We start from the raw sequence: 23,126 nt of genomic DNA on the forward strand, positions 1-23,126 counted from the left end.
GCCTTCTCTCTTTTTAAATTCATTTAAAATTCTAATTTGTAATTCTACAACAAAGGATACAGAAGAACAAAAATGTCCGCTCGGGAGAATCTTAGGGCAGGTGAAAGCAGAACCCTACTACGTTTCCTCTCGTGCTTCATACTCCTGCATTTGAATCACAAGATCTTCCTTGAAAAACACTACATTTTTGGCCAATGGTTTCATGGCTAATTATATTTTTGTGAGAACCTCCAATACATCTTTGGAGGTTCTGTATATTCCTTAAATATTAACCTCAGGGCTTCCCTGGTGGCTCAGTGAGAAAGAATCTGCCTGCCAGTGCAGAAGACACAGGCTCTATCCCTGCTCCAGGAAGACCCCACACGCTGCAGAGCAACTAAGCCCGAGCTCTAGAGCCCGGGGACCACAACCAGGGAGCCCACGCGGCACGGCTGCTGAAGCCCGTGCGTCCTAGAGCCAGTGCGACGAGAGGGGCCAGTGCAGTGAGAAGCGCGAGTGCCAGAGGGGACCCCGCTCACTGCAATCAGAGAGAAGCCTGCACAGCCACAGAGACCCAGTGCTGTCAAAAGTACATAAGGAAATGACTTCATTTTAAGAAATGCTTCTCTGCACTAAAGAAACAAACATTGACCTCGATAACGTCAACTCTTCATAGGAAGATTTAGTACAGATTCCACAGTGATCTGAATTCAGTTCTAGAAACACAACTCCACTATTTCTCACTCAGTGTGGCTTTACCCAGCACGACAGGGGCTCTCACTCACACCTACCCTTAGCGCCCTACGGAGAGCCTGCGGCTACACTCTGTCCTGCGTCAGAACACTGTCAGGACGAAGAAAGCGTGTCTCTCGACGTCCAGCCCGCGCACAGGCTTTTCTTTCTCCTGAGCCTTCTCGGGTCTCAACGCTAACTGGCCATTGAACAATTCATAGACGTCAACCTGACACTGTACTTTTCATGATGGGGGTCTGATTCTAACCTCAGCTCTAACTTAACACTCTTAGCTAGTGGTCCAGCTTCTCTAGTCTGGTGTCTCTGTCTCTAGAACGTGGGTGAACGTTCCATCACAGAACAGGAAGAAGAGCCCCTGGCAAGCTGACAAGCAGCCTGAAATCTCAAGAGTAAAGGCAGCCATCAGCGCACACAGGACCTTCCTAAGGGCCTGGGGGCCTTGTGGTCCCTGACCAGTAAGACTGTCACAGACTACATTAGGTCAGCGTCGTCATCAGCGAGGGGAGGCAGGGAAGTTCCTGTCTGAAGCTAGTCTGCGAGAGCTGTCCACAATGATATGAGCACCAACAAGAGTCAGGGAGTCTTTAGGAGGGACAGAAACAGCGGGGGCAGAGCAGCTGCTTTGGCGAGCCCCCAGGACAAGATCCCTAAGCCCCGGTCCTTGGCCCTTGGGTGTCCACCACAGGCGAGGCAGGCTCACCCTGGGCTCAGGGTGGGGGCCTGACACACAGCCAGGCTTCTACCTCTACCTGAGGGGATTAGGATCCCACAGGAGTGCTGGCCCGCCCATGCCTCCTTCTCACAAGGCCGTGTCTGGGCTCGGATCGGCAGTGAACTTGGAGGTCACACTTCAGGGATGCGCTGGCCACATGGGCACCTGGTTGTTGAGGAAGGGCAGAAAGGCACAGGAGGAACATTCTGGAGGAGCCACATCGCATTTCAAGGACCCAGCAGACCGGAAGAGCCTGCGAAGATCTCAGGCCAGACTCAGAGGGGCCTGCAAAGACTCCTGTGTGGCTGGCAAAACAGCCCTGCTTTCCTCGCTGCTGATGGTGCTGGGGGCCGCTCTCTAGCAAACCCTGGGAGGTCGGGCAGGCGACAGAACAAAGAGCCGAAGAGAGGTCAGCTCAGAGATGAACCTGCCTGCCCTGGGCCCTTGGTACTGCCCATGGACCCTCCCTCTTCCCTCAGAGTAAGTTTGCTCTGAGCAGGCGGGAAGCCAGTGAGGAAAAGACGATGTCAGGAAGACGCAGGGGAGAGAGTCAGGGAGGCGGGGGGGCTACTTAACCAGCAGGAGGGCACACCTGCTGCGGTCCACAATCTTCCTTCCTGCCTCCCTCTCCTTCCCTGCTTGGCCTTTCCACCTGTCAGATGCCTTTGTCTCGGTGATGGCTGGTGACTGGAGACTGAGGAGGGGGCAGACAGGGTGAGCCACCCCCGGGCAGGTCCTAGGAGGGCCCGTGTGCTGCAGCGTGGAAGCCCGGCCCGGCTCTCAGAGGGTCACAGCCAGCAGCTCCACCCACCGTCCCCATTTAAACTGAAGTCCTCAACAGGACACACACGACTTTCTTACCCGAGAGACTTTTTAAAAACAGAGGACAGTCATTATGGGTATTTCTGAAGTTCCTCTTTTGGGTCTTCTAGAAGTTTTGATTCTCCAGAATCATTTTGGAAGCCAAGATAGTAAAGAAAATATTTCAACAGAGTCCTAGCATCCAGCTTTATCTCTTGGTGACAGTTAATATTGGTGAGCCAAGAAAGAATAGGCCTAGAGGGAGGTGGCTTTTGTAACATCAGTGTTGTAATGTCCAGAGGACTGGAAACCCTAATGGTTATTAACAGGTTCCCAATAATAGGTTGGTCAAGGGTAAAGTGAATATGGACCCAACTCAGAGCTTCCAAGATTTCTCACCACTAGGGTTCAGAATAGAGAAAATGCAAGCCCAAGAAGGGCCACAGTGGGAACAGCAGTGGGAATCCAGGGTGGCGGGGGAAGGACTGGGGCTGGAGGGACAGGAGTTTGGGGGGAGGTGGGAGTCGGGCAGTTAGCACAGGCAAGGCCGCACCAAGGACAAGGCAGATGGCCAGGGGTACAAGTGACGGAGGAGAATCCAGGGGTGGGAGGAGGACGCCGGCGCCACATCTGAGAGGTGTACCTCAGTGGGCCCATCACTCAAACACTCACCCGTGCCGTCAAGGGGCAGGCATACTACAAGGCCTGGTGGAATTGGAACAGGCACGAGGGGGCCAGCTGCCCATGCCCGGGGGTGGCTGCACCTAGCTCTCCACATCGTTCTGGCCTCATAGTAGCTCATCATTTCCCTGAACACCTTCTTCTACCCAATTGGTCTTAATGTCCTAGACACCACACGTCTGAGCAGCTGTCCAAGTCTCCTAGAATCACAGTGCATGCCAGGAAGGAAAGGGGGTCTGTGGACTGGGGCCTAAGCAGACCCAGACAAAGACTGTGAAGAGGAGGGTGGGCACCTCCCAGGAATGCGAGCAGGAACACGTCTGGGGACAAGCGGGAAAGAGCGGTCAAGGCTGGGCCCAAGCCCAGAGGGCAGCACCCAGGAGGAAGCAGCAGGTTTCGACCGCAGGGCAGGATGCGCGAACGGTGGGCTGTTGTCACCCCCTGCAGCCGCTCTCCCTGGGCCTCAGTCCTGAGAGTTTATACTTGAGACAAGCTTCTACTCCCCATCTTCAGGCAGGTCGCTCACTGACCTTCATCTCCCTGAACCTTAACTGGCCTTCAGACCACAACTCCGGTGCCCCCTCCTGACACCGTCCTGCCCCCACTGCCCACAGCCTTCCCCAGACGTCTGGACCCTCACCCTGCTGCCCACGCCCTGCCCGAGCCGGAGTCCCCTTTCCACTTGGCCCGCTCTGCCTACTCCCTAGCACGGGCTTCTCAAGGACAACGGGCCGTCCTGCTTGCGCTGGATCCTCCTGGCTGCCTGGCCCACACCGGGAGCGGCTCTGCTCTCACCAAATCACATCTTCCGCGGGATCCTGGAAAAGTGACTAGGCATGCCTCTGCAGCACCTCCTTCATGTTAAGCTGATCAGCGCAGGTTCACTGCTCTACAGTCCCCTGGGCAAAGAACTTCAGATCTGGCACCTGCTATTTTCCTATGAGGCAGCTCTTGGGAATTCCATGCTGGACTGATGACCCAAGTCCAGGGATGAAGGAACAAAGACATTTGGCAATGAAGCACTGCTCCAAGAGCACATCAAAGCCCTCTGTCTGGGGCTCATCTCCAAATGTAAGCAGAGAATATACATGAAAAACGTACTGGTATTACTGCTAAATCATTTCTCTGGGGTTTCTGCATTTCAGATGTCAAGTATTCCATATATCTAGGCCATTACTAACATTCCTGGAGGCCTGGAGGGGCTTTGCTTCAAGTGAAATAAAGCACCCTTCTTAGCTCACTCCTCTCAGGCTCCTTTGTGGAGCTGGTGCTGAGATGCAGGATGTTGTAAGACTCCTCTGTGTGCTGAGGGGAAAACTGTGACACACTCATACCCCAGCTTAAATTAAAATGCCCTCGAATTCTCTCTAATTCTATAGTATACAGTCCAGTCCATTCAGTCTTCTCCCCAAACTATTCAAAAGGGATGTTGTAGACATTCTTAGGAAAACTCACACTTACTTTCTGTTTGTAGAGGGGAGGGGAAAAAAAATGTCAAGACCTAGGATTGTCTCAAGGCCAAGTTTTGCAAGATTTGTGAAAAGAGCTGCCAGAGGTGGCTGCTGAGGAAACAGAGGGCGTCTGTGCACCAGCGCCAGGGAGGGTGGGGAGTGGTCCTGCCTTGCCCGGCGAGGTCTGGGAGCTGAAGGGAAGACTGCATCCCGAGGTCCCCTCAATGGGGAGGACCAGCTTCACTTGGGCACTGGGTAGCTCCAAATATGGAGAACAGACAAGACCACACTGGGAACCCAAGCTTGGAGAGGGCTCTGACATCACCAGGTCAACCTGGTCATTCAAGAGGGCAAAGGCAGTCCAAGCAAGTGAAGACATCTGCCCAGGCACTCATGCACAGGTTCAGAACAAGCCAAGGCTAGAACCCAGAACTCTAAGACAAGAGCAGTAACGACAGACGTTCCAAGCTTACTACGTGCCCAGCAGTTTCTTGTGATTTTACTTAATCCTCCCATTCACAGAAGAGGAGGCAAGGAAAAGTGCTACCCCAGAGGACTGAACTTGAGGCCTGGGAGGATGTGAGTCACCTCGGGACGGGTCCACCGAGCTCCCTTGGAGAGTCCTTTCCTGAGCCCTGACACCCAGGGTGTCACCAGACAGAATCAGCAGGAGGTGGGGGCGGTCAGGTTCTTGAACAGATGCAGATCCCAGAGGAAGACAGCAGACCTGCACGGCCTCTGAGGCGTCAGTGCCGTGTGTCTGCAGATAGCACGCCAGCCCTCCTCCTGCCGCCCCACCTCCACAGGGTGGCCTGCGGAAGGGCCCGCCCAGTGGAGGTCGAGTCCACTCTCCTTCCCAGGCTGCACTGCCTGGGGCCTGGCCCAGAGGACGCATGCCAGCCCTACACTGAGGCCTTATGATGCCTGCAGGTTTCCATCTGTATTCCTGGAGCCCAGCCGACTGCCCTGTGAACAAGCCCAGGCTGGCCTGATGCGGCGGACAGGTCAGGAGGGTCACTGCCAGACCATCCCCTGCTGGGGTGCCAGGGATGTGGGCGAGTCCAGCCCTTGGCAGCCAGGCCTGTCCCGATCAGCACAACTGTGCTGCTAAGCTGTGTCCTAGGCAAGGCTTCCCTGGTGGCTCAGCTGGTAAAGAATCTGCCTGCAGTGCGGGAGACCAGGGTTTGATCCCTGGGTTGGGAAGATCCCCTGGAGAAGGGAAAGGCTACCCATCCCAGTACTCTGGCCTGGATAATTCCACGGACTGTATAGTCCATGGGGTCACAAAGAGTCGGACATGACTGAGCAACTTTCACTTTCCGGCAAGGACAAATGGTTACTGCTCTTTAGGCCACAGGTTTTGGGGTGATTTGTTACATTAGCAAGAGGTAGTGAAAGCTAACTGATGCAGCTCTCTTAACTTCAGCTCCATCATACTGGATACAGGCTGCTCTGCTTTCTATGTGAGGAATATTCCTTTTTAAACACAGAACACTACAGGGCTGACCCAATGCCCAGTGGGAGAACAGAATAAAAAGGCCAAAACATCTCTGCCAGTTTACGTCTGAGTGATGATGCTCTGAGCGTGGCCGCTAAGAGTCCCACCCCAACCCGCCCCAGCCACTCACACCGACCTTCGGGCCACCCTTCCTGTCTGGGGTCTGTGGAGGGCTAGAGCCAGCGACAGGCAGCAGCATGCATGTCGGGAGGCATCGGCCACGAGGGAAAGGTCCTGCTCTCCGGGTTCCCGGTAGCGAGTGCAGGGAGCGACTCACCGAGGGCACAGGTAAGCTGCCGTGCCGGCTGAGAAAGGAGTTAGAGACGGACACACTGATGCCCGGAGCGGCACTGCCGTCCTCGGGGGTGAAGGCCACTTTAGTTTGCTGGACACAGTAGGAGACAGAGGAGAAGGGAGGAGCTGCACAGGAGGCCTGCTGGACAGAGGAGCGAGGGCGGAGACGGGGTGGGCGGGAGAGAAGCAGAGAGCGGTCAGGCACGCGCACATGGAGGGGGCGGGCTGCCCCCTGCCCGGCCGGCGCCTTCTGCAGAGGGATGGCTTCCGGGCCCAGCTAGGGGTCTAGGACGACCGTCGAAGGCGAGCTGGGGAGCGGATGCCCTCTTCCCTCCTGTGAAGAAGCGGCGGTAAGAGGGAAAGAGCCACGTGGACCTGTATGTGCACCCCAGCTCCTCCGCTTCCTGAGGGCCCCAGCACTCCTCTGTGGGAGCGACCGTGCTTCAGGGTGTGGAGCAGGAGCCAGGCGGCCTGGGCCCTAAGCTTGGCCTTGCCATGTGGGGCCAGCTTGGCATCAGGCGTCACATGACACTCTCTGCACCTCAGGTTTCCGGCAGATGGCTGTGTGCACGTGAAGCACCTAGAACCAGGCCGCCCTCAGGGCACGTGGGCCCACAGGTGTACCTGTCATGCTCACTTCTGTCTGGAAAACAGGGTCACACTTCTTGCACTGGCACTGAAGAAGGGGCGCCCAGCAGTCACACACGGGGTGTCTCACGTGTCTGGGCTTCCGCTTCTGCTGTGGGCTTTGAGCCCGTCTCTCCAGCTCTCTCAGCCTCACTTTAAAGTGGGGGTGACAGGGGCCAAGGGGAGGGGATGTTCATAGGATGTTTGCCCACCCTCCAGGGCTCCCTGGCAGCCTCTCCCTAGAGAGCCCCTTGGACCGCCACCCTGCCTCGAGGTGAGGTGATGTGACTCTCACAGGGCTGGGATTCAAGCGCGTCCCTCAGGGTTCTCTCCCCAGGGCTCAGCTCCTGTGGGCACCACGGGACACAGAGGACACCCAGGGCATGGCAACGGGCACCTGTGCACCCAGCAGGAGGGACTGAGAAAACCAGATCTCAATGAAACTGGCCCAGCTGTTTAACTAAACATATTAGGTCAGGGGTCCCTGAGGCAGGCATCTATGTGTCTGCGGTGAACAACAGAGACTCACGTTCGGGCATATCCAGCTGTCTGTGGGGAGAGCAGGGGAGGTGAAGAGCTGAGACCTGAGCACAGCTGGGGAGACACAGCTGGTTAGTGCAGGACTGGAACCCAGACCCCAGCCTGAGCCTGGCCTGCCTTCCACAAGACAGGTTGCCCGTGCCCCAGAGCCCCCTGTGCGGGGGCAGGCTCAGGGACTCTGGGACCGGGCATGGGCTCAAGGCCCAGTTGCAGGACTGCTGAGGCCCAGGCAGCTTCCAGGAGTGACCTCAGGACCTTCACCGCCTGGCCATCTACCTCCCAGATCAGCCAGGGCAGCGTCCCCTCGCAGGGGATGAAGCGGCCCTCTCTGGTTGAGATGAGCGGACCAGCCAACACGAGGGCAAGAGCAGGTGCAGCTCTGATGGACTGCCCTCCCAGGGGCACCCTTCCTCGAGAGCTTGGCTGGATGGGGCGCTTCGCTTCTAGAGCCTGACCACAGCCCCTGTGGTTAGGAGGCTGGTGGCGGGGAGAAGAGGGTTGAGAGGTGCACCCGAGTGACCCCCGCTGGTCCCAGCATCTCTCCAGCCTGCCCACAGCCTGACGGCCCCTCTGTGCTGCCTACATGGAGTCCTACGCAGGACAGGTTTTAAAGGAGGAAGGGTGTGCCGGCCTAAAACACAAAGCGGCTCTGTGTCAGCCACCCTGCTTATACAGAGCTGGTCCTCACTGGGCCAGCCCCGGCTGGGGGGTGCAAGTGGTTGGGCAGTGAGGCCCACTATGTAAATCGAGGCCACAGATGGCCCCGCACAGACCCTGCCCTGTGCTCTGATTGACTCCCTCCTTTCGGGGAAGTCTATAGTGCAGCCACAAAAGAGAGAGAGAGAAAAAAAAAGTGTCTACAGAGAAAGCAAACATTCTGAGTACAAGCCAGTGCCAGCTGCAGGGGCCTGCTCTGGAGGAGCAGCCAGTCCTGCAGGAAGAGATGTGAGCAGGAGAGCGGGCCCAGCGGCCCAGGCCACTCGTGGGGGGGCCCCCACTTACCAGCTGCCGCTGCTTTGGGGGCAGGGCGGGGGGCGGGGCGAGCTCGTGCGGGGCGTCGCCGGCGCTGAAGGAGTCGTTGAAGCCGTACACCTCCATAAGCAGTTTGTTCTTCTGCTGGTACACGTGCTCCTTCTGTGGCGTCTGGTAGAACATGGAGGGCTGTGGCTCCGAGTAGTCCTCGAGCAGCTGCATGTAGGCCAGCACTGCGGGCACAGAGGGACCGGGCTGGGCAGGCGGCGCACAGACTGCAGCCCGCCCTGCAGCGGCCCAGGAGAGGGCCCGGGGCAGTCTGCGTGACCGCCATGCGGACCTGGGTGCTGCCCGCATGTCACGAGGCCTCTAGAGGAGAGGGTGGCATGGGGGTGGGGCGGGGGGCAGGCTCTGCGGGAACTCCCTTCCTTTCCCCTCCGTCCCGTGAACCTGGAATCACGCTAGGAAACAGCCTGTGTTTAGAGAAGTGCAGGGGCGCACCCACTCCTGGCCGAGAAGCCCTCGGGGTTTTCCAGCCTGTCGAGGGCAGGGCTGTGGCTGGAGTGCAGGCTGCTGGGCCCCCTGCCCATGCCTCCGGCTCTCAGCTCCTGAACCGTCCCTGGGACTTTCCGCACGTCTGTTGCGGCTGCTCTTGCTGCAGCCCTGAGAGCCCGACGCTCCCGCCTGAGCAACTCAGGCCCCGATGAACTGGCGTTCACCGAGGCCCCTCACCCGTGTCCCTGCCCCAGGAGCCCCTCTCAGCCCCGCGCTCCGTCCCTTCTGGGCCCTTCTCATGGCTCCTCATGAGCTAGCTGGGTTTCTCACATTCATCTGATCGTCACTGAGCATCTGCGACGTGCCAGGAGCTGACCGAGGTGCTGGCACTCCGCAGGGGCCAGCAATGGCTCTTTCACACGTGGGGGCTGACCCCCTCCCCAGAGAGACAGAAAACAGGCCGAGGTGGGGGTGTCCCACAGAGAACGGCGAAATAGGAAGGCGAGGGGGCTTCTCCAGAACATGGTGAGGATGGGCGGAAGAGTCTTCCAGGAGGGGCAGAGCCCTGGGCGGGGACCAGGGTCTGCAGGGCAGTGCTCCGCGGACAGTGGGGGCCTGCACGGGCGGGGCTGTGTTAACTGGGCAAGGAAGGGGCCTGAAGCACGGGAGGGCCCCACCCCAGGAGCTGCCTGTCTTGAGAAGCCTGTCTCGAGAAGCCGAGAGAAGACAGTTTGGGGGGTGCTAAGGCTGTTCAGGTGAAAGACTCCATGGGGGTGGGGACTGCTTCTCGCTTGAGGGCGGAAGCTGCTGCCCGAGGACAGGGACCCTGTGCCTCCCGGCGGCTGCTCTATCACCGGAGCCTCGCACACTGCTTCACAGAACCAGCGAGCGAATAGAAGCCATGGCCCGGCACCCACCCTGTCGCGCTGAAGCGGGCTGCAGCCCCCATGGGTCTTGAGGAGGCCCTGAGGGTAGGCAAGACGCTCCGGCCACCGAACGCTGCTCTTCCTCCCAACAGAGGCTGTCGGGAAGCTCCTCTGGAAGAGGGATGGACCCTAAGGCAGAAGTGCTCAGGCGGGGCGGACAGACCCTCTCCTCTCTAGAAGCCCCTCAGGCAGCGAGGCCTGGCCCTGCACTCACCGCGCAGCCTCACAGCAGAGCCGCTGGCTCCTTCCTGCTGGACCCACGTGGTGCCACCGCCGGAGCCCTCTCCTCACGTGGGACATCCGTGTGGCCCACACTCCCTCTGTCTCACGCGGGGCGTCCGTGTGGCCAGCACTCCATCTCCTCACGTGGGGCGTCCGTGTGGACCACACTCCCTCAGTCTGACGCGGGGCGTCCGTGTGGACCACACTCCCTCAGTCTGACATGGGGCGTCCGTGTGGCCCGCACTCCGTCTCCTCATGTGGGGCGTCCGTGTGGCCCGCACTCCCTCTCCTCACGTGGGGCATCCGTATGGACCGCATCCCTCTCCTCAAGCGGGGCATCCGTGTGGCCCGCATTCCCTCTTCTCAAGCGGTGCGTCCATGTGGACCACACTCCCTCAATCTCGTGCGGGGACGTCCATGTGGAGTGTACTCCCTCACCTCACGTGGGGGCATCAGAATAGACTTTACTTCTCATTTCCGGCGGTGAGGGACCAGCCCCATCTTCAGAGCCAGACCTTCCTGAAGACCCTAGAGGGTTCTGACGAAGTGACTGCTGGAGCTGACTGAACTTGGGGGCCTTACGAAGCAGGGAGGGGTGGCCCGGAGTAGAAGCCCTCTTGCTAACACCAATCTACTGGTGTGGACCCGGCCCCCGCACTCCTCTCCTCCAGAGGGTGGTGGGAGCTCTGGGGTGTCAGCGGCCTCTGTACACACGTGTGCTCAGTGGGTAAGGTGCTTTCGTCAGGAGTAAGTACTGGCCTACTCAGTGTGACCGTGCATGCCCCAGGAGGGAGCGAAGGGGTGACGGGGCCAGAGAGGAAAGGAGGCCGGCTCGGAAGCTGAGGAGCCCAGGGGCGGGGGCGCGGCGGACACAGCCGTGCCAGTCTGGAGCGGGAGCATCCCCCTTGGTCACAGCTCGGCGCCACAAGCACCCTGGGTTCCAACATTAAGACCGAGGCAAAGACAAGTTTGCAGGACAGTCTTAGTGCTTTCAAATGACCAGAAAGTTGCCTTAACTGGAGAGCTAAACCAGTCAGACTTTCAGGCTAGCTGGAGGGGCGCAGAAGGAAACGCCCCTGGCACCTCTGTCTGCAGCTTCCTCCATGCCCTGGCTTCCTGTGAGGGAACTTCCATGACAGACAGGAATGACACCCTCAGCCCCGCGGAGCTACCTTTCCCTTCACACTGAGGCCACTACCCGAGCTGGGGGCATCCAGGGCGGTCACTAGGCGGGCACCCTTCTGGGCATGGGCCAAGCACATACGCTCGTCTAGGGTTGGAGCGTGGGCTCCACGTCCAGGTCACAGCAGTCTCCTGCCGGACGCTCCCACCAAGGCCAGGGCATCCTGGGTGGTGGGCTGACGAGGCCGCACACAGAGAGATTGTGGCAGCCAGTCTGCCCATGGAAAACAAGGCAGAACCCTGCAGGTGACATGGGGACAGGGTGGGCAGAGAGCCAGGCCACGTGCAGCAGTCAGGGAGCGAGCAGAAAAGCAAATTCCACACAACGCATCTTGGGAACTGGATGGCCAACTCACACTTAGGAAACACTCAGAATACAAAGCCCCCTAAGTTCGGCTCTACCCCCAGGCCCTGATCACATCAGGTATCAGGGCCTCTGGTCCAAGCAGCAACCCTAGACTCGAGTCATCCCGTGATACTTCAGGGTCTGTGAGCAGAAGACAGAGTGGGACCAGGGGCTTCTCTCTAACGACTCCTGTGTACTGCCAGGAGCCTCAGAAAGGCCCTGGGATGGTGTCTGCCCTGCTTTGCCGTGACGCTGCCCTGAGGCTGCGGTCCATTTTTCTCGGTCACCACATGTTCAGGCCAGGTCAGCTGACTACCATACGAGAGGCCAAACACTCTGTGGAGACCAGGCCTGAGGTTCTGCTGAGACCATGAGGAGAGGTCAGCTCACCAGGCTTTAAGAACAACCCCCAGGACTGACAACACAAGGCTCCCGGAGGCGCCCCTGTACGTGTGGGTCTGCTTTTCAGAAACGATGAGGCCATTGGTTTGACTCTGAATTACCGTTTCAATAAACGTAACACCACTTTAGGGCACAAAAGGTATGACCCCACAACAGCTTAACAAAAGCTTACTGTGTTTGTTTTTCTTCTCGGGGAGAGGCGGCGGTTTTTCTGGGTCACCCGTTGATTCAGAAACAGTGAAATCACCCACGAAGTCGACAGAGGCTGAGGAACCTCCTTGCTGAAAGGGAAGAATAGCAGCAAAGGGCGTGAAGGGGATGGACTGGATGGAGGCTGGGTTCTGCAGCTCGTCCTCGGAGATGTTGTCGTACTGCGAGGGGTGTCGCTCGTAGGACGCCCGGCAGCCAGAGCTGTCCAAGGTCTGGGAGGCCGCACTCCTGCGCTTCTTCTCGGGCAGGGCTGGCGGCACGTCTGTCTGCTGCCCGGGGGCTGAGGACCCATCTGGCTGGGGACAGCTGCCCAGAGGCAACTGGAGAGGATGGCCAAGAAATGGAGACCCAGACTCCCCCAGGGACTCTGGCAGCGGGCTGAGGTTACAGGCCACTTGCTGAGGTATCTGGTCTGCGTTGGAGAGGTCTTGCTGAAGGAACTCGTAGTCAGGATCGTAATGATCTGCATCCACACAACAGGGGAAGCACACCGTGAGCCCCGGCCCCCACAGAAAGGAAAGACCCCCTCCTCTTCCCTGACCTGTCCTGCTCAGGGGACACATCCCCGTCTCATCCACAAAGACTCCCGCTTTACTTTATAGGATACACTTTTCCACTGCTTATAAAAGTAAAACCGGATGGGAGTATGACTGGTACGTAGCCTATTCTTCACACTTTCCCAGGTTTTTAAAAGTTTTACCTAAAAGAGAAAAACATGCATGGCCACTGTAGAAAATGGCCAAAAACACTATGCCTAAAGCAAAAATCACCCACAGCCCCATAACCTAACTATCATCTCTGCTGACCACTAGATGTATTACCTGCAAAGTTTTTCCCCCCGGATACTTTTTTTTGAACTCTGAGAAAACACCATATAAGCAGTCTTGGCTTGGTCCACTGGTCGCTAACTCAGACTGGTTTCTAGCACAGCTGCATACTATTTCTCCAAGGGGGTGTGTCATGAGTCTGCTGATTCCCTACACTGAGTGGTCAGGGTGTTCCCAGGCTACCAAGGCTCTTCATGATGCTGAGATTAATGTCTCTACACGGAAATCCTCCCGTAAACCTCTGACGGTGTTCCTAAGATAAAAACTCTCAGAAGTGAAATGTCTAGCTCACAGGACGTGAAGAGCTCAGTGCCCTGCGTGCCTTCTGCCACGCTGCCGCAGAGCCCTCTCTGGCCCCACCACCCGAGGCCAGCACGTGCTGCGCACCCGCCTTCGTCCTCTGGCAGAAGCTTCCCGGGCCCTCCCCTCCGTTTACAGCTCTGAGCACGTGGGCTCCCCTTGGGCAAAGGGAGTCGAGTGACACACTGGTGGACCAACTGGAACAACAGTGACCGTTGCCATGTCTCTGCGGTCTCACAGTTACTGCAATAAACTTTCAACCCCCTTCGGAGACAGACTCTGGCATCCTCATTCTGTAGAAGAGGACACCGTGGCTCAGATCCTGATGGACTTAAAGTCAACAGAGCCAGTGACTGGCCTCACCATCTGACCTCACAGGAGCCACCAGGAAGTGTGAAGCTGGCGGTGGTGATACGCATGCCCACGGCTCACCTAGCGTTTCACAGCTTGTGTTCCGGGAGCACTGCCCACTGTCCCTGTCCAGAGAGGACAGCTGCTCGTCCGACTTGCTGAGCTTGCCGATGCTGCTGCAGGGCGACAGGCGGGCAGACTCACCGCTGTACGAGCGGCTGCCTCCCGACAGCCGTCTCTGTGCGTAACAGTCCACGTCAAAGTCCTCGTGTGCAAAGTGAGAACAGGCCCAAGTCACTGCTGAGGGGTGGCGGCTGAGCCCAGGGGAGGGAGCAGGTGCGTGTACGTGGCGAAGGAAATACTGGGACGTGCACAAACTGGCTGCAGGCAGTGAACACCACGTACGCAGCGCCTCCGAGACAAGGGGCCTCTACAGGCGCTCGGAGTGAGTGCTCTGATCGAGGGAGGCCCTGGGCTGGGCCCCGTCTCCCCACCCTGGGAGGGAACCCCACCACGGCCTGCAGAGGGAAGGACCACTCAGGAACGGGGGCTGCCCAGGGAGAGAGCTCCTCCCTGTGACCAAAGACAGGGACTTAAGACCACTGGGCTTCTTTCAGTTTAGGAACCGATGCACCAGACCCGAAGTCAACCTCTGCCTTTCTGGATGGGGCTAATTACCTGCCTATTGATTCCAACAGGCAAACTGGAGCCACTGGTGGCTCGACTCATGGGGGCCACGACGGCCACGCGGGTGGGGGATGGAGCCGACTGTCTCTTCTTCGGGGGCAGTGCTGGCGGAGGACTGAAACAGAGCAAGGAGCCCATCAAACCAGACAACCCGAACAAAAGCCTTTATACAGACGCCAGGGTGTGGGGTGGGAGGCTCTTCATTGTTAGATACTGGTCCTACTTTCCACCCTTTCAGCTCCCACCCCACTCCCCTTCTGCAAAAAGCCTAGCGTCTGAAAGTCCCTGCTCTTTCCTTTCATGACAAACGGTACCAGGTTCTGCTTGGCTAGGACTAAAAGCCAGCGGCTGGGAGTTCTCAGGGCGAGGGGGCAGGGGAGGGCGAGGGGCCAGCACCAGGCCAGACTCCTGTCCTCTGGAGGCAGCGTCCCGAGGAAGGTCAAACCACCAACGTGCCTAAAGAGTAAGTTCTTCCCCTAATGGCACCATCTTCTTTTTGGCTGGCACCATCCGTTTGTGAAATTACAACAGAAATAGATGAGAGAGCTAGGAAAATAGAAAGTACCTGTTATCAACCACCCTAATGCCAGGTAAAGGGGGCTTGGGGGGTGCAACCTCTTCATCCATAGAGTCTGGGAGCCCCTCGGTTGACTGTGACAGGCCGGTCGTCTTGTTTAGTATCTCCATCTCTCGATCCGTCAGGGGAAGCTCAGACTGGCTGGAGGGTTGAGGAGAACTCGGGGTTACAGAAGGCCCCAGGGTAAGCACAGACCCTGAGAGTGTCAGGATGTGACCGGGGCAGGGAAGTGTCCAAGGGGCCCAGGACACAGAGCTAACACTATGACCTGGGCTCCATGGCAAAGATGGGGTTTCAAGTCCAGTTCGATCACCCATGGAAGCTTGGCCATGGCCCCTGAGTCTGCACCTTCGTCTCCTCATCTGTGAGAGGGATCTCTGGACTGCATGATGCTTGAAAATGGCCCCAAATGAAGGTGTTATTTTTTTCACTAGGGGCTGCGAGTAGAAATTATTGCAAGGCCTTAAACTGTCCACATCACCCTCAGTAATGCTCTCAAGCCAAACCCCTAAAAACCCAATCTGTCAAAGTTGTTTCTCATTATGGGAGGAAGCAGGCCAAGAAGAGTGTAGGTGGGGTCACTCTGCATATCACACAGTGTCCTGAGAGAAGACCATGTTGAGACCAGGCAATCATTCAAGATAGGTGTGAGCTACACACACTTCACGGTAATCTGGGCTCTTACCCAGAGGTCATTGAAAAGGGACCACAGGCCTCACAGGACACAGTCTGCCTGGCAGGGGCTCCCTTCTTTCTCAAGTGTCCACGGACCAAGACCGCAACCCCTGGAGGGCTCAGTCAGCACTCACCTGTCAGGTTTGCAGGCTGGGGAGCTGGGTTTCACAGGACTTGTTGGAGACGGATGCCCCTGCTTCTCGATGGTGAGTCTGACCAGCTCCTACCCCCACACAAGAGAAACGAGGTGAGACACGAGGAGCGCTCCTCACGCTGAATATTCTGACAAGGTGGCCAGCTGTCTGCCCTCCACCACCCGGAGTCCCCACTCACCCTATGGGCGAGTATTGTTTGACTCAGGTAACCTTCATGACTTCCCAAAACATGCCCTACCCGCCCAAAACACCTCCACAGCGTGCAAAGAGGTTTCGCATGCATAAAGATACTTCCTCTTGGGAGGGAGAAATGACCAGCCCACTGTCTCAGAATGACTAACTTCATCACACAAACTCCTGGCAGTGACTCCCAGTTGGTTTGTGGAGGAGGACCTGCTCTGAATTCTCTGAAGCCAGGACGCTGCCTACTAACAATCAAGCTTGAGGTCTGGGGTAAGGTGGTTTCCCAGAGTGAGCTGTCTGTGGGTGCAGCATCAGTGGGTACCCAGAGATGATGGGTGGGGATCTTTGTCACCAGACAGAAAGTTCAAGGCTTATCACCTAGCAGAGAAATGACTTAAAAAAAAAAAAATTTTTTTTAATAGGAGAAAAAAAAAAATTAGGGTTTACTTGGTTTTCTTTCAATGCTAATGCATTTCCCCTGACTTTGAAGAGTTTTGATAGCTGCATATACCATATAAGACCTAAAAAATACAGAATGAGAGACTTCCCTGGTGGTCTAGTGGCTAAGACTCTGTGCTCCCAATGCAGGGGATCAGGGTCTGATCCCTGGTCAGGGAACTGGATCCCACATGCCGCAACTAAGACCCAGCACAGCCAAATAAATAATTAAAAAAAAAACAAAATGTTTCCAGCACTCTCTCTAGTCTATCTGCCCCACCCCCACTGACTGCTTTCCCACTTCTGTTTCTTGGATCACTTCTGCCCAGGACTTGATACAAGTGGAACCACACCATATGTGCTCTTTTGTGTCTATCTTCTTTTTCTGAACAGCTTTATGCCATAGAATCCAGCCATTCAAAGCGTGCAATCCAGTGGTCTTCAGTCTGTCCACAGTGTTGGGCACCATCAACACAGTCAACTTCGGGGCTCATTGTTACTTCCAAAAGAAGCTTTGCGCCTCTAGGGGCCCCTCACAGCCACTAGTCCACTCTCTGTCTCTGTTCGTCTGTCTTCTTTTGCTCAGTGTGAATGGCTGTGTCTCTCTGTGATCCTTGCTGTTGCTGAGTTATATTCCAGTGTATGGATAAACCAAGTCCTTCATCCATTCTCCTGCTGATGCACTCCTGGGTAGGACCTTCTTGTGTCTCATGAGAAGGTCAGGCTTTCATCATGAACAACTACCTCTGAAATTACAGAGGAGGCAGCAGTGGAAGAAAGCGGGCCACCATGGCAGTGTGCCCCCAGATCAGACTGCAAAGCTTCTCCAGCTAAAAACACCCTGCCCAGCAACCTCAACAAGTATGCTAAGGCAAAGACTTAATACCTTTCATGGTATTAATTTCCTTCATGGGACAAGCGTTCTTTGAAAAAACACAAAAACTAGAAAAAAGGTGAACACACCAAAAAAAATACCAAAGAAATTCACAAATGTAAAAACCAATGGTCAATAATCATTAGAAGTTCTCTAGTTCTGATGGTAATAAAAGCAGAAACTTCCAGACTTCCATGATAGAGGGAAGCAATGATTTGGGGAGTCTTTCTAAAAGATGACTACTTGTCAGTTCACATCAAAAGCCTTAAATATCTGCATATATTTTATAACAATTTAACCCAAGGAAAATAACATGGATATGTAAAAAAATTAAGCCACAAAGAATGGTCACTGTAGCATTCTATGTCACAGATAAAATCAGACTAGTCAATATTCCAGAATTAAATATTCACTACTAGGTACTGATACAGGTCAGGAAGCAACAGTTAGAACTGGACATGGAACAACAGACTGGTTCCAAATAGGAAAAGGAGTACGTCAAGGCTGTATATTGTCACTCTGCTTATTTAACTTACATGCAGAGTACATCAAGAGAAACGCTGGACTAGAAGAAGCACAAGCTAGAATCAAGATTGCTGGGAGAAATATCAATAATCTCAGATATGCAGATGACACCACCCTTATGGCAGAAAGTGAAGAACAATTAAAGAGCCTCTTGATGAAAGTGAAAGAGGAGAGTGAAAAAGTTGGCTTAAAGCTCAACATTCAGAAAACGAAGATCATGGCATCCGGTCCCATCACTTCAAGGCAAATAGATGGGGAAACGGTGGAAACAGTGGCTGACTTTATTTTTGGGGGCTCCAAAATCACTGCAGATGGTGACTGCAGCCATGAAATTAAAAGACGCTTACTCCTTGGAAGGACAGTTATGACCAACCTAGACAGCATATTAAAAGGCAGAGACATTACTTTGTCAACAAAGGTCCGTCTAGACAAGGCTATGGTTTTTCCAGTAGTCATGTATAGATATGAGAGTTGGACTATAAAGAAAGCTGAGCGCAGAAGGATTGATGTTTTTGAACTGTGGTGTTGAAGACTCTTGACAGTCCCTTGGAGTGCAAGGAGATCCAACCAGTCCATCGTAAGGGAGATCAGTCCTGGGTGTCCATTGGAAGGACTGATGTTGAAGCTGAAGCTCCAATACTCTGGCCACCTGATGCGAAGAGCTGACTCATTTGAAAAGACCCTGATGATGGGAAAGATTGAGGGCAGGAGGAGAAGGGGACGACTGAGGATGAGATGGTTGGGTGGCATCACCGACTCAATGGACATGGGTTTGGGTGAACTCCGGGAGTTGGTGATGGACAGGGAGGCCTGGCGTGCTGCGGTTCATGGGGTCGCAAAGAGTTGGATACGACTGAGTGACTGAACTGAGCTAGGTACTGATTACATAAATTATGATAGAATCAAACAATGGACCATTATACTACTATTAAGAAAACTCAGAACAAGAATATATGATAGTGTGAAAAGACAATACAATGTTAAATGGAAAAGAACTCACCAGATGGCACACTGGTGTATACACAGTATGTTTTGGAAACAAAACACAACCAAGAACACATGTATAGAAGAAAAGATGGCTATGAAACACCCCTTATTTTCTTGCTTTTGCCTCTCTGCTTTTTCTTGATTTGCTACAGTGAACATATAGTAATTCTGAAATACCAATTAAAAGAGAAAACAGGCATACTCCACATAATCGGAGTCAGTCACAGTCGATGCCTGTTCCTGGAGAGATGAGAAGGGTGGCGGTCACCCACAATCAAGGACTGGGAGAAGAGAGGAGAAGGTCAGCCTTGGCCGTTTACCACCATCTACAAGTTAAACATGACCCCCCACACGCTGAAGGAACAGCTACCTGGCTGGTGATTACAGACGAGGTGCAGAGCCAAGAGCTGATGCAATCAGAAGAGGGAGCAGCCCCCCGCATCCTGTCACCTGCAGAGGGATGGGGGAGGCAGTTTACCCTGGGGGTGCAGCATCAGGGGGGGTCCTTGGAAACCCCACACTCACGCTCATGCTCTTTACGAGCAGGGCAAGGGAAGACAGAGAAGTGTGTACACTCGCATCTGCCGAGGCAGGAGAACATTCCACTAATTCTTGAGCGACTATAATTAGAACGCCATCTTTCTGGAGAAGCAGCTGTGCAAAGCCAACTAGTGAACGACGGCAACAGAATCACCGAAGACAGCACACGTGTGCAAGTGTGCACCCGCATTCCAGACCAAGGCAGAGCCCGGCGCCCCCGGCCCCCACCCCGCCGGGCCCAGGCCCAGAGCCGCAGGCGAGGGGCATGGTGACCATGCCCTCCAGCCCAGACAGCCTGGCCAGTAGGCCTTCACGCTCACAGGTAGTAAGAGCGCTCTTAGAATGGGTGCGTCCTTGGCAACCGGGCCAACGCCCTCAACCCCACTGAAAGCCCTGTGCCCTCCACTGAAGCCAGATTTCTGGGAGGACGTCACACTTTCTGGTCCTCCTATACACAGGTTAGGAAAGATTGAGAGACGACTGAGACTGGGTCCAGAGCTGGTGGCTGTGCATCAGACAACTGTCGGTTCATGGAAAAGCAATTTCCAAAAGCCAGAAAGGTATTTGGAAAAGTCTCTTTCTAAATACATAATGCTTCATTTCTATGTTCATTTTATTCATACTGAGTGATCACAGAGACCCTTCCATCTGAAATGACCCTCGTCCAGTCAAAGCACAGTTCGGGGCTCAGGTAAGACACACTCCTGTCTGTTCTCACCTTCTTGGTCCCTGCCCGGCAGAGGGCACGCGGGCTGTGCGTGGGGAGGCCAAGCCCTCCAGGCTCACATGGGGAGAAAACACGCTGTAGCTGGCAAGCGCCCTCCTCTGCAGCTGGGGGCCTGCTGCTCTGCTCAGGCAGTGTCCCAACCTGTCAACGTCTATCCTCTGTCTCCGCCGGGCCCTGAGCTTACGGCCACAACACAGCCCCTCTACTGGCGAGCTGTCCGCTGGACGCCGGCCACTGGGGAGCTTCCTGTATCTAGAGGTACAATGCCATCACAGGCTGGTGCAGCCCCTGTGTGACTTTCATGGTGACAAAAAGGGACTTTCCTTCCCCCCTCCTAAGTGGTGGCGAGGCAGCAACAGAACAGAGGAAGTGTCTTCCTTCCCGTCCATGCTCAGGACGAGGCAGGGTGCTGAGCAGGCAAGGTGCTTGCGGGCAGTGGGCTGGTGGGGGACTCCTGAAGGCTGCTTCTGGAGTTCACAGCAGCTTCAACACAAGGCAGCCAGAGGAGAGCTCAGCTTCCATCAGCCCAGAGGCGGGGCCAGGCCGGCATGGGGAAGGAGCGTAACTGAGAAACTGAGCGCTTGTGTCTTCAATAAAGCTTTCAGGAGTCACCCCACAAAGGCCCTGAGCAAGCTTACTCTATCCCTGAGAGCCCTTCCCCTGACTCTGTAACTAAGCAGAACATGTCACGGCCCCAAAGGAGCTGCTGCTGCTGCAACTTCTAGCTGGGTAGGAAGTCCTTCTACACCCAACACCCGTGAGAAGGAAAAAGCAGTCAATGTTCAGTGCAGTGCTTCATGTCAGCAGGTCTACTAGAAAAAACACTTGGTGAACTGCTCAGAAAGTGGACTGGCGAGGGCTTATCTTACTTTAAGACACCCTGTAATTTAAAAAACATACCAACAGAACACCCCCAATCCCAGAATGTATGAACCTGAAATAGCATGATGCCTTTCCTGACTTATGAAAGTACATCCAACACAGTTCCTACGCAGCAGTTTCCTTCTGTACATACCCTGTTGTCTTCCTCTTTCCCCTTCCCTCTCTTTCTCCGCTTCTGTAAAGCAATGAATACTAAGAATACTGCACACAGGAAGTACGCAAATAGAAGGTACATAGGATGGACCATGTAGCCATGTGGCCACACAAAGAAGAACTATTTCAAATAACTGCAAAATGATGGATAACCTGAAGGTCAAAAATAACTCTGACATATCTTTAATAATTTCTAATACTCATGCTGATGGAGGAGGTTGCTGTTACTCTGAGTCTACTTACTGTGTTTGCATTCTGAAAAAGACAAATGAGTCATTATGTTGATATTTTTGAAAACTCAGATTTTTCAGGGTGGGAGGAAGGAAATTAAGATATAAGCTTGATGAGGCTAAGTTAAAACTCCAGTGGTCTAGTGAACTGGAACTTCCAGAATAAACTCAGAGCATGTTTTCTCTTAAAGAAACTAGCACGTGGCCAGTTAGGAGCAACCAGCAACTGTGGAGTGAGGTCTCTGAACACCATTCCCCGAGAAAAGGGACCAGAGCTCCCTAAAGGAATCTGGCTGATGCCAGGTCAGTGGGAAGAAATGTACTAGGTGATTACAACTCAATAATAATGATAATTAAAAAAGATGAATAACACAATTTAAAAATAAACAAAAGAACTGAATAAATGTTTTTCTAACGGCCAGTAAGCACAGGAAAAGATGTTCAGCATCATCAGCCATCAGGGAAATGAAAATCAAAGGCACAGTGAGGCACTGCTGCAAACCCACTAGGCAGCTGTATCGAAGAAGCCAATGGTGACACGTGTCGGTGAGGACACGGAGAAACTGGAACCCTCGTGTATCGCTGGTGGTGATGCACAGACGTAGGTCTGCTTTAGAGGTCAGTATGGTGGTCTGTTACGAGATCACACACAGAGTCACTACATGGCCCAGCACCTGCAGTCTTAGGCGTATACCCAAGAGAGATGAAAACATACATCCAGACAGAGAGTCAGACACGACGGAGCAACAACAACCCACAGAGAAACTTATAGCTGAGTGTTTGCAGCAGCAGCATTACCCCAAACTGCCAAAAGGTAGAAACAGCTGAGATGTCCATATGTCCATGAATAAATAATATGTGGTATATCCATGCAATGGAGTATAGTTTGGCAATAAAGAGATAAAGTACTGACACACGCCATAGCATGGATGAACTTCAAAAATATGATGTTAAGTGACAGGACCAATCACAAAAGGCCAGACGGTATAGTACATGAGTCCATTTACACGTGTAGAGTGTTCAGAAGAGGCAAATGTACAGAGACAGAAAGCAGACTAACAGTTACCAAAGGGCTGGGGGGATGGAGAGAACAAGGGCAGGGTCTGGGGACAGTACAAAGCGTATGGGGTTCCTTTCTGAAGCTATGAAAATGGTCTAAAATCAACTGTGGAGCTGGCTGCACGATGCAGAGAAGATGCTAAAGATCACTACACTGTCCATTCTAAATGGGTGAAGTGAACAGTGGAGGCATTGTCTCAATAGTTATTACCACACTTACACACAAGTAACTACAAGATGAACCCGGAACATCTTTTCATACCCCAAAGTGAGAAAGCCATCAAAGACATCTGGGGTCACGTCAAAATGAACTCAGCAAACAATCTGAAGAAGCTGTCACTGCTCAAAGACGGGACGGGAACATCACTACAGGTCCTATGTGCAATGGACTGGACACTGTGTGTTTATACACCTGCATTCAGAATGTTCCAGAAAAATCTCAATCCACAGGTCATGTTAGAGGAAGCTAAGAAACACTCATTCTGATAACCCGTAAGTAAAGAAGGAAATGGAGCATTGATCCTGCCTCTTCCCTGGGAATTATAACACAGGGTAACCATGACTGACAAGGGGAGGTCTCTCTCAGAGTAATCCTGCTAAGGAATGAGGAAGGGAAGGCAGGAAGAATTAGAATGCTGCCATTTAGCAACCCCAAGGAATGAACCATCTAAGCAATCATAATCAACGGCTATTAGCATCAAAAAGGGAAAGATGCTTCTAGAAGGAAGTGCAGGGCAGCACCCAAGAAACATTCTTCTAAATACACAAATTTGAATCTGATTCAGCCTAGTTTTCCAGGAAATTCAAGGGACAGAAAGAAAAGTGAAAGTGTTAGTCGCCCAATCGTGTCTGACTCTGCGACCCT

General features: G+C 54.2%; 1 protein-coding gene across 7 annotated transcripts in view; it reads right to left on the minus strand.

Annotated features, from left to right (window-relative positions):
- Positions 1 to 23,126, minus strand: part of RAPGEF1 (Rap guanine nucleotide exchange factor 1) — a 135,900-nt gene that overhangs the window by 27,764 nt on the left and 85,010 nt on the right. For 3 of the 7 annotated variants that reach the window (XM_052649657.1, XM_052649654.1, XM_052649658.1), the window contains 7 exons: positions 15,643 to 15,731; positions 14,822 to 14,974; positions 14,248 to 14,371; positions 13,651 to 13,834; positions 12,054 to 12,554; positions 8,339 to 8,541; positions 6,153 to 6,311 (listed from right to left, as the gene is read on the minus strand). In XM_052649657.1, coding sequence (XP_052505617.1) covers positions 6,153 to 6,311; positions 8,339 to 8,541; positions 12,054 to 12,554; positions 13,651 to 13,834; positions 14,248 to 14,371; positions 14,822 to 14,974; positions 15,643 to 15,731 — 1,413 coding nt within the window. The remainder of the gene's footprint in view (positions 1 to 6,152; positions 6,312 to 8,338; positions 8,542 to 12,053; positions 12,555 to 13,650; positions 13,835 to 14,247; positions 14,372 to 14,821; positions 14,975 to 15,642; positions 15,732 to 23,126) is intronic. The other 4 variants (XM_052649656.1, XM_052649655.1, XM_052649659.1 and 1 more) reach the window with 2 other exon arrangements.

Source organism: Budorcas taxicolor, chromosome 11, assembly GCF_023091745.1.
Source record: "Budorcas taxicolor isolate Tak-1 chromosome 11, Takin1.1, whole genome shotgun sequence".
Taxonomy (NCBI): domain Eukaryota; kingdom Metazoa; phylum Chordata; class Mammalia; order Artiodactyla; family Bovidae; genus Budorcas; species Budorcas taxicolor.